The sequence below is a fragment of the Cyprinodon variegatus genome, unplaced genomic scaffold (genome assembly GCF_000732505.1).
Source record: "Cyprinodon variegatus isolate N-32 unplaced genomic scaffold, C_variegatus-1.0 Scaffold372, whole genome shotgun sequence".
Lineage (NCBI taxonomy): Eukaryota > Metazoa > Chordata > Actinopteri > Cyprinodontiformes > Cyprinodontidae > Cyprinodon > Cyprinodon variegatus.
This window is the reverse complement of record NW_015150825.1, coordinates 209,730-221,725: the sequence shown is the minus strand read 5'-3', so window position 1 is coordinate 221,725 and position 11,996 is coordinate 209,730. Positions and strand designations below refer to the sequence as shown.

Below are 11,996 nucleotides of genomic sequence, written 5' to 3'. Positions count from 1 at the left end.
CAGTTATGGTCATTTTTGGGCAACTCATCCATACATTTGCTCCTTCTGAACAGCTACCCCAGAAATAAACCATAACGGTAACCACTTTGTGGGAAAGGTTGCATTTATACGTCATGTGATGCATACCAGTAACGCATTAAATTCAGTTTGGAAAGAGATGGCACATTTAGAACAGCCATCAAAGGACATTAGCCTTTCTGGGAAAGCAAATTGTTAAGCTTTTACTCCTCTCACATCATGGCTTAACAAAAATGAAGGGCCTGAACTACTAAGAATGGGCTGATTTACCACAAGAGGATGCAGCAGAATGCAATTACAATGGACAATATGGCTCTTTGTCCAGGGGGGCACTGTGTCGGGGGTCAGCACGACTACAAACAAATAACCGATAAACTGCAGTCAAGCCAGTTTTTTGACAGTCAATCCAGTGAGTAAAATGGGAGCAGGTACGGCCATGTTCTATTTATAGTGTTAGCTTCGTTTGTAAATACAGCTGTATACCACAGCTGGCTTATGAAGCTAAAGTTTAGCTCTAAATAATAAAATGGTCTATTTAATTTTGTTTTTTTTAGTTTGTGTTTTTTTAGGAGATTAATGAAATCGCTATTTTTTGGGGGGAAATACCAAACAGTATATATTTTTTCTAAATCATGAAAACCACCTTAGATGGAGATCAGCATGAACTCAGCTATTCTACAATAATCATACTACCCCAGTCGGCCTCAGCAGATGGCCGCTCACAATGAGCCTGGTTCTGCTCGAGGTTTCTTCCTCTTAAAAGGGAATTTTCCTCTCCACTGTTGCTACAAACATGTTTGGTTAGAGGGATTGCCTTCGAGTCAATGAGTCGATGCAATCAACTGGTTTTCCTTTGATGGAAAACTTTGAATCAATTTGTGCCTTGAGATGACACATGTTGTGAATTGGCGCAATATAAATAAACTGAATTGAATTGAATCTTGGCTCTATAATATAATTTTTTAAATGCTAAAATCATAAAATCTGTTCAGATTCTAATAAAGGTCACAGATCTGGACTGCATCCTGGTCAGAGAGAATGTCGCCAAGATGTGACCGTAATTGTACCGCCACATTAACTACACTCATCACTTCACAAACTGCTTTATTTACCAACCAACGCTCCATTTGGGTGCTTCACTTTGTCGCTGAAATATTTTATAACGCAAGAAAAACTGGTAGGATCATTTCTGTTGCCAGGATTTGTTGGAAACTGAAGAGCACCATTTTACATAGGAAGCAAAAGCTAAACCTGATTAGATTTCATGCAGCATCAGTCAAGTTTCTGTTACAGGTTTAAGCGAAGTAACGGGGGGAAGGCGATATGGCTCGACACCTTAAAGGCACAGCAGACTCATTAGCCAATTATCATCCTAACCTCATCCCAGGTGTTGCTCAGGTGTTCCTTTTTCATGCTGCTTCAGGTTTTCTTAATGCAAAACCTTGTAAAGAAAAACTGCCTCCTCTGGCACTTGTTTAGCAACTGACCTACACACACTGATACATGCGTACATCATAGACGGTTCATTTAACACAAAGAAAAAAATTAAACATTCAAAACCAAATAATATTCGCAAACTTTGGAAATAAGACTGAAGTGTTTGGCAAAGAAAACAAACGGATCACTTATGCCTGAATGAGTAAAGGCTCTTGGATTCCTTCATAAACACAAAGAAAGCTGCCATAATGATGAGCTAAAACCAACCGTGGAGCGTCATTATGTTCCGAGAAACCCGTCTCTGCGCCGCCACAGACAGGAACATCTCATACAATCGAATGTCATGAGACCTAAACATAAAACTCTGTAATTTACACATATATAATATCATGGACAAATATCACTGTAATATAGATATAGCCATTTCTTATTGGCATTCGGACTCTAAATAAATCTTTTTTTTGGAAAACTGACAAAATATATTTACAAAGAGACTTTTGGCATCCATGATAAACTCTATGTGAACACATTACAGGGTGTGCTCCACTGGACGAATGTGACTGTTGACAGAATGGTGCGTCTACAGCATGAAAAACAACCAATAAAAAAAGAAGAAAATGTTTGGCATGTCGATTTGATCATTTCTTATATAAGATTTCTGTTTAAATATAAAATCAAAACCAAACGAGAACTGGCAATAAATCTTTGCTATTACACCACCCAGTAAGTGTAATTATTTGTCACACACAGTATTCAAAAGACTCCTGAAAACTCCCAAGCACAATACAAAGAAGGATAATCTGGTTAGTATATACATGTACAGTCTTTTACAGCTGTGCTCCTCAGGATCAGTGTCTCTTCTTTTTCTAATACTCTGGATATAAAAAAGGAACAGAAATATCTCACATCGCTCATCTTCTCAGGGAGTTTGTTGTCCTTTTGAACAGTCACTCCTTTTTATCGCCAGTGATCGGTCGTATGATTAGACTTCATCTGTGAACGATGGTCTCGCATTTTCCTGCTTTCTCTGAGTTCCATCATCCGCCTGTTAAATGAACCACTCCTTCTTTGATTCGTCAATAGTTTCTGGGTTGTCGGTGCCGATGATGGCCGTGTCAGCTGACTCTGTGGCTGACTCGCCGCTGCCCTTTGCCTCGTTGGTGTGGTAGGTGCCCTTGTGACGGAACATGTACCGGATCAGGAACACCAGAGTGCACAGGATGGTGAAGATCACCACGGCGATGATGCCTGCAGAAGAGACCAATATGTTTAATTTATGTAGTTATTCATCCTTTGTGCTTCATCAACTCAATTCTTTTTCCTTTACATGTCCAGTACCAGAATGATTTAGAGGAACTTATAAGAGGCATTACAGTTCGCTGACAATGCCACCTGTTGCCAAAACACCAAACTGCAGTGTTATTCTGCTTGTTTTTGTAGCCTAGACTCGTACTTAACAAGTTGTTTTTTTAACATTTTTCTTCCTACATGGAGTTGCCATTGGTGTCCTAGTTGAGCTGAATTAAGGAGCACATAGTTGTATGCTTATACAATTTATACAATCCTATTTTGTCCAGATCATCCAGATTTCTGGGTCACCTTTGACTCTTTACTTTGGCTCAGCACACAGTGTTTCTATAGGATCAGATCTAAGGGCTGCTGTGTTAATTTGCCCAACTGTCTTAGGTTATTATCACTTTAAAAGCAGTCGCCATAAAGAGCTCTGTCTGAAAGGTACTGGCTGAAAGGACGGTGTGTGATGCTCCCAGTCATCACTAGGAGCTCAACTGTTGCCCACAATAGTTTGCACAGTTGTGCAAAGATGTACATACATACCTCACTAAGTTTGATAAAATACATTATTTTTTTAGGTGTACTCTGTGTGACACATACTTCATATGTTGTGGGTTTGTAATGGAGATTTTAAGCTGTTCTCCACATTTGTGTAATGTCAGTAATTGCACTTGTTTTGTGAAAGGCTGTATTCCCAATGTGACCAGCGTCTTTATGTGCCTGCTTATCGCATTTTTTCAATGAGTTTGTACACCAGGTTAGACTATGAAAGCGTTTGCCTCAGTATATATTTCAGCGCTGTAGTAAGTAATCATGCTGCACCTCCAATGATAGCGGAGTCCCTGTTAACTCCATCTGGAATGACTCGCTCCTCATTGGAGGGTGGCTCCGCATCTGTAAGGAGAAAAAAGAGGGACAGATCAATTAGAAAATATTTATTAGCGTTTCTGTTAGAAAGAGTTTCTATTTATTTATTTCATTTTGGTCCCCTGACAATCAACACTTACGTTTCTTTATATTCTTTAAACACATCATAGCAATGGCATCATCAACATGTTAATAGCAAATTGAACACACACACACACACATATATATATATATATATATATATATATATATATATAGCAAAAGTTTATAAGTAAGTTAAAGGAATAGTGGAGGATTTTCACCTATTTTTGAAAAGACCCATCCTCTCCACTTCAGAAAAAATCTACACGCCTATTAACCTTGTGTGAGAGCATGCATGTGTTTTCTGCCTCTTGGATCATCTTTTTTTTTGTGCAGTAAAAAAAGGCTTGATGACTCTTGAATGACTAGAAATTCATATTCCACATTCACTAAAGCTGAAAATGAGACTTTTTGTTATAAAAAATATATTAAATGAAAGGATATCTACAGTAGTAGTTTTTGTGCCGACTTTTTCAAATAAATGCCAAATAAAACACATTCAAGCTGGAATTTGTAAATAAGCAAAATGGCTCAAAATCTCAAAGAAGAATGAATGTTTTAAAAAAACTTAGAGTGATTTCTTTCTGACAATAGTCTAATTATCTAAAGCCTTCATACTTCTTTGACTCACATTTAATCCAGAAATTATTCCAGATTGATTAGAAGGGTTCAATTCTACATATTACATTAATAAATGCAGAACTTTGTTTTAAAAATGTATCCATTATGGCATTAGACTTATAACAAAAAAGAATGTCTTGTTACTTTTTCCCCATATTTTAAGCAATGATACAAGATATCAGGAATACATCAGAGGTTTGAAGGTATAATATAAAAGCTTCTCATTTGGGCTGAAACATTTCATGAGATTAATCATGACTGATCAATTATTGAAATAATTGTCAACTAATTTATTAATCGATTAATTGAGATATTGAATAGAGATTGAATAGAGAAACTGTAAAACATGCTGTTAGCTGACAGAGAAACCCACTTAGAGCAGTAATTATATAAAAATGTAAAAAATATATAAACATTTTGCATTTAGGATAAAAAAAAAAAAAAAAAGGTCAATATGATCAATCCAGAACTCCTCACGTGTAAAAGTTTTAGTGTCACATAGTTTCATTTTGTAAAAAATTTTGGAGGCACCCACGTGTGTTGTCCAGAGGCCAGGGGTTTGGTGCAGCAGACATTGGTGGGACGGTGAGAGGCGAAGCCCCACAGCTGGATTGTACAAGTTTGCCCTGGTAGGATACAGGAGAGGCCGATGCAGGGTAACTGTCAGCCTGAGTTTCTGCAGCTTTCCTCAGTGCAGACTTGAGTGGAGCAACTCCGTTGAATTGCACCCTAGACAGGCAGCCTATAAAACCTGGGCTGTTGTATCGCTCGATAAGGACGGGGTCTACAGGTCCAGTTTCTGTGTAGAGATGAACAGAATGGAAAAGATCTTGTTACATTACTTTGTTTGCTGTTGTTCAAACTGTTAGCTCACGTGTTACTGGAAACATGCATATTGATTATAGAAACAGAAATGGAGGACAGAAAACAAAAACCTTCCTCCATTCTCCCAAATGACTAGTAAACAGTGGGCAATGCTTACACAATTGCTCCTACATAAATNCAAGAACCCAGAGGGGAGGCTGTGGGGATTGAAATGGGTACTTGCAAACTTGCCAACACTCCCCCTGTTATTTCAGTCACTTAAATAACAAGCTGCTGTCATTTTGCACCTCTCTGGGGTTGCTGCTATTTTCACATATCTATTACTGTAAAAATGTCCACAGCTGTATATTATTTCTTTTCCAGATGCACAGTATTTATATTCACAACTATAGTAAAAACACAGTGCAGTATTTTATTTTAAGGTCCACATTTGTGAGACCACTTTTACTATGATCTTTTGCTGCTGTAACACCACAATATCCCCATTGTGGTACAATAAAGGGATTTTCTATTCTATTCTATTTTATATTTTTGCTATTGGTCATTTCAACTTTTAGAATTTATTATTTATTTGTAAAGTACAGTTCTATGTCAAGACTGAAAAAAGTGAGTTTTTCCACATTTTGTCTGGAGCACTTCAAAAAACAAAACAGGTTTTTTCTAGTTACTACCCACCTGTGGAAATCACACGAGTTTTAGAGCCCAATAAAAATCTTCACCATACATTTGCATTGATAGAAGGAGGAGAGAAGCCTAAATGATTTCCAGAATTCAAACCTTTCAGAGAGATATTAATGAACACACCTGGAGGTTTGGTTATCAGCATGTTAAAAAGCCAGTTATGCAATTCTGACTAAATAGGAAGCATTTTGACTTGGGTTTGTTCCATTTTATCTAAGGAATGCTTAATCCTTGCAGGATGAAAAATACTGTCCTCTGCAAAAATCTGGAATACAGTTACAGTCACAGACACATCCACAAAAATACAGAACTTAAAGACATTCTGACGTGAAATGAAAGCTGCTCTAACACACCTCTGTAGAGACACAGTTCAAACCTGCTGCTTCCAAAACAACTGCATGTGCCCAAAGCAACATAACAAACATTTAATTCAGTGCTGAGTGAAGATTCAATTTTTATATAAAACTGTTTATCTCTTGCTGCTGCATGACCTCAGACACACCCAGACGGAAATGTTTTGGACAATCAGCCAGAAGGACATGAGCTCAGGATGACTAACAGCAGTCCTCCATGTGCAGCTGTGCAAACATGTTCATCTTTAATGAATCTTGTTATGCTGGATGATGGGATTCAGAGTGTATGGACTTGGTTTATAATATAATTCTAACTCTTTATTTCATTTGGATGAGCCCAACACAAGCTTGTGTGTGCACCACTGATTGTGTTGCTAAACACAGAGCCATTTTGTATACCTTTTATTATTATCCTAATCTACAAACTGCACAATACATACATTTTCAAACTTGCATTTTTTTCTGCATCACGTTTACATAATTAATGTGTTCTGCAAGGTTAGACACAAATCCAAGTAAGTAACTTGTAAGAGAAGCACATAGTTTGTTGCTTTAGCATGAAAAATTATGGAAATAGTGAAGATTTATCAATGATTTGTAAATTTGCACATAAATGTAGTTTCATGATGGGGACAGATACACACACAAGAGGTGAGCAGCAGGTGGCTAATAGCATGATAGTGGAAAGATTTACTGATATCACCATAGTTTTGTTTTCACAATAATATGTTTCCCCTCTGTATGCCTTAACAGGTGCTGATCACTGCAGAGACCTGTCTGTGAATATCAATATGTTCTCTGCTGGGATTACATCAGCCTGCTTTGTACACAATGTCATTTTCAATTCACACAGAAAAACAACTGGCAGGCAGGGCTTCAGAAGCAAACAAAGGAGGCTTCAGAATTTGGTGACGCCATATAGAGGGAGAAACAGAAAATTAACTCAAAAAGGAGAGACTAACATTTGGAAAACCTTACTTTTAATAACTTGGACTTGCAAAAAGGCTCAAGTATAGATGCAGTATATGCAGGAAAGGTAAAATAGATAGAAACATATATTCTCAATAATCCAAGATGTAAAAACAACACTTTAGAAAAGAAATACCATATTTTCTGGACTATAAGCTGTTATTGTTTTTTCCCACGCTTTGAACCATGAAGGTGCGGCTTTTCTGTGTATTTTTCCTAACCACCAGGGGGTGAAAGTCAAAAGGGGGCTAACTTTATTTAGCACATGCAGATGTTAAGGGGAGGAAGGGAGGAGAAAAAATGTCCCAAATTTTACACATTTTCTCATTTATTTGTTGCATTAAAGAGACTTTGTGCAACTCCTGCATAACAGAAATAATGTAATTATGGTACTAAAATTACTTATTTCTATCCTTAACTCACTAAAGAATGCCAATACACATCTTTAAACTGCTTGTGTGACCTCATCATCTGACATTCTCAGAGCAGTCTGGCAAAATATGATTAAACCATGTTTATCTGCATTTTAGTTGTTTCTTTCTTTAGATTACGCACTATATACCATTAAGTTAACATGAAAAGAAAAAATAAAACTTTGATAAAAGTAGATTTATGTTTAAATCTAAAGCTGAAAAATTAAGCTCCGTGAAGTAGCACAGGATCCCATTTCCTGAGCCGATCGGGCACAGACGAGTGATAAAACAGAAAGTATTTCAAGGCATTTATTTTCTCAGGAAATACATTATTAACTTGTAACACATTATAGTTTAGCACACTTACTATTTTTGGGGAGGGAAAAACCTGCTTAAGTTTTTTTTTCACAAAATTAAGGGCAACCGGAAGTATATCTGGTTGCAGATGTGCAAATGATCTGATAGTACAGGTCTGGTAGTTACAGTGCCAAGCCAACAAGCTAACGGAAACTAGCATTCTTCTTCATCCCTTGTCTAGGGTGATATGATGTAGAGCTGCCTTCATACGTTTAGTGGGGAACAGTTAAATAGATATCAGCGTTCAACCAGTAAATGTACGTCTATAATAATAAAAAAAAAAAAAAAAAAAAAAAACCTTTGCGGGTGCAACTTATAGTGAGGTGCGCAATAAAGTCTGGAAAATACGGTAAAAAAATAAAACAATGCAAAGAAAGTCTTGTCTGTCTAAGTCGGGGAAAGATGAATTTAAGAAGTGGATTGCATCTCCAAACTCCACTACTGCTGCTGGTTTGGTTGCAAGGATGGAAAACCGTCCACAGATCAATCAAACAGGTAGCGCTCTGATGCAGGTATGTGAACTTTCTTCCATTATTTCCCCAAATCATGAAATTATAGTAAATCGCACCGAGGAACGATGGTGACGGAGAATGTGGGATTTCAGGGTTAGAGAGCACTGCTCTGATGAATGTCAGTTCCTGCTTGGTTCCTCATAACTCAAACAGCTACTCCCAACAGAAACACGTCCAGCATAGAAAGATTCCTTTATCATATTTCCATAACTTCATCAATGCAATAAAACTTAAACCGTGCGGTGAAGCAGCACACGGCGAATTCCTCATGGTGGGAGCGTTCACTGCACCTCCCTCACCCTCATGCTACGACGTGACATTTGCTCCAGGAAAAAAACATTTAATCATGAATGGTTATTATATATTTAAGCCCATATAGTCCTTTTCTATAGTGGTCTAATACACTAAGAGCCCGTGTTGCCATACGAGGCATACATAAGACCTTTATATTTTTGCGTCTCCAGACAGATTTATTTTTGTTTTTTTTCGGTCCAATATGGCTGTTTGAACAGTTTGTGTTGCCGACCCCTGCTCTAAGTAAAGCAAATTATAAAGCCATTGATAGAGCTACTTTTTGTGTTTATTCATAAAAAATCTGCAGTGCCATAAAATTACATAGTGCAATTTTATTTTTCAGATTAACAGTCTGAGATTTATTATATAAAATTAATCTGAATGATTCTATCTTGTAAGCAGAAAACCCTAATTGCCAAGAGAAATGAATGACATTTATGAATCACAGATTTACATTTAGAATAACCTCACTGAGATTGATATCAATATATTTGATCAAGTCATGGGAAAAAAATCCAGAATTATCCCATCAGTAATCAAACTTTATTAAAAACTGAAATCAGATAAGTTTACAGTTTTCTCACTTCAGTTGATTTGTCTATAACGCTTGAAGGTTATATCTCAAAAGAAGTTAATAGTTAAAACTCTGAATGAATAACAGTATCAAAGTCCTCTTGCTGGGTAAACTGAATTGGGTCTCTCCAGGAGGCTCGTGAGGGCAAAAAACAACAAAGAAAAACAAATAAAGAAACAAATACTTCGTAGAATTTTAAAAATCTGATTTTTTTTTTTAAATCACACAATTAAAGCAAAAAACAAGTTGCTCAAAATCGTCTTTGATTCCAACCAGACTTCCTTATGAATGCTGGTTCTGTGTCTCTTTCTCCACTCTAGGTTTGTCCGAGCCCTTCGTACTCAGCTTTAAACCTGTTTGTGCAGTGTTTGCAACACCTCATTATAATGTTGTTAGAAAATCCTTTTTTACTTAAACCCTGTTGTGTACTTTTTTAGGTGGAGACAAATGATAACAACATCCCTAACAGGAGGTAGTGCACTCCTTAAAAGTTTGCATTTACAGCTTTTAACTACTGTGACAAAATAGTAATAAAAGTCTTGGACATGTAATCACAGGCTTCTAAATGAAACATGTCATAACAGCTTCAGGGTATGAAATATTGCATTTTGTGCAGTATTGCACAATCATCTGTTGTTTAAAAGATTATTTCAGCTCCACCCAGTCTAACATAGAGAAAAATGTGCTATATATATATATATATATAGGCAACCAGATTTCTGAGATATCATGATGCTAAACTAACATTCTAGTTTGTTTTCATCAATCTTTCGCCTGGTCCCAGTAATAAACACACTAATCTATAAACATCTACAAGTGATTTAACACTGTAAGAGATGGTAACCACAAATCGAATTTTAGCCAGCCTTAGGAGAGACTATGCCGCCTGCTTTCTAGACTAAGACTAATCAATAAAACATGAAAAGCAAACAGCTCTTCTCCACACAATCGTCATAATTTGAGGACAGAACGGATGGCAATAATGAAAAGTAGCATCGTGCGTGATATAAACATCCTTTGTGTTGTTTGACCATATGTGACCCTTTGCTAATCCACCTGGACCAATCACATGCAGAAGCTACATTGAACGAGGCGTCTGCACCCAACGATTGTGAGTCAGGTGCATGAATAATTGAAAAAGGAGGTGCAGAAAAAGACACAACTGGTAGTTATTGGGTGTTGGAGTGCGTCTTTGTGTGGGTAAATTGGATGAATAAAATAAGAAGTGGAGGAGCCACAGGAAGAGCTGGCTTAGGGGCATGGGTGTGTCTACAGGGCTCAGAAGGTGAGGGCATTAAAAAAACAGAACAGCAGAGAATAGAAAGGCAGAGCAGAGCACCCCTGCTAAGGACAAATGAGTTGGACAAAAACGGTAGGGAAGGGAGGGGGGGATCAAATCCAGTTACTATGGCAACGAATAGAAGCTGATTGAGGGGTAGACATTGTTGCTAGTGCGAGGTAATGAAAGCGTGATACGTTAGAGGTGCATGAAAAGAATATTAATGTGGGTCCATCCTCCACACCCTCCAGTAGAAAGGCACTTTCAGATCATGCATGTACATGCAAATGTTTTACAGAGCTGCAGATGGAGGGGAGTGAGAAAAATATAATTCCTGCAACATATAAATAAATAACAAAAATAAACAAAGCAAACGTTTAAATAAGCTGCTTCCTTTAAACCAACATTTAAAAAAAAACAAATAATCAAAATTCCCAACAAAATGGTATTTATTTTTTTTGCAGTTCTTGAATTCATCCATTGCAGCATTAGGACATGACTTAGGGTTTAACAAAAAAAACAAACAAAAAAAAGTATTATTTAAGAGGATGATGTAAACACAGCGAATACACCAGCAGTTGCCACACTTACCCACCCTAAACACACCCACATGCATTCACATCAAGGTATACTCTCCAGCGCCGCCTCCAGCATCCTCCTTGACCAGGATGTTAATCTTGTGAACATGCCAAGCCAATTAAAAACCAACTAACTTCCCATGTACTCCAACACTGGCTGCTGTTTTCAAATTCTTAAACTCATTTATATTGTTGACACATTTACACAGATACAGTGTTTGTCTTGGTTATTTTTTATCCTTTCATTTCAGAAACTAAACCAGCAAAACAACAAAATTCCACCATCAGTACAAAATGCAGCAAGAGTTTAAGTTCAGCTCTTTGGTTCAGCTACAGTTACAGCTTCAATGTGGTATTTATATTGAGATGACTCACAGTGACCAGCTACAGTTACAGCTTCAATGTGGTATTTATATTGAGATGACTCACAGTGACCTGCTGCAACCTTGGCACACACATGCACACCTACAAACACAATTAAAGGACACACAGGCATGCGTTCACAACAGCTACCTACATTAACTTGTGTCTGTGAAGAATTTGAGAGCCAAACCTTTTTCTCCTCTTCTTTCACAGGTCTTTTCCTGCTGTTTTGGGGATCATGGGAAAACAGCAATGCACTGACAAGCATCTCTTCCTCTCACTGTGCTATTTTTTTTTTACCTCCCTCTATCCCTCCCATTTCTCTGCAGTGCAGTTCCACCCCCACTCCCACACACTGACTGAAGAAAACCTGGATCCAGGATCAACTATGGGCTGGATCAGGACTCTGCAGTCTGATGTCAAACTTTAACTTTGGCGGTGATGTCACACACAAAGCAACCATCAGATATGTGCATCTAAA

The 11,996-nt window shown here is 37.4% G+C and overlaps 1 protein-coding gene across 2 annotated transcripts in view; it reads right to left on the bottom strand.

Annotated features, from left to right (window-relative positions):
* Positions 1–983: 983 nt before the first annotated feature.
* Positions 984–11,996, bottom strand: part of cntnap2 (contactin associated protein-like 2) — a 219,357-nt gene continuing 208,344 nt past the window's right edge. For both annotated transcript variants that reach the window (XM_015386616.1, XM_015386617.1), the window contains exons 20-22: positions 4,853–5,116; positions 3,571–3,642; positions 984–2,703 (exon numbers count right to left, since the gene is read on the bottom strand). In XM_015386616.1, coding sequence (XP_015242102.1) covers positions 2,504–2,703; positions 3,571–3,642; positions 4,853–5,116 — 536 coding nt within the window. In that variant the 3' untranslated portion in view covers positions 984–2,503. The remainder of the gene's footprint in view (positions 2,704–3,570; positions 3,643–4,852; positions 5,117–11,996) is intronic.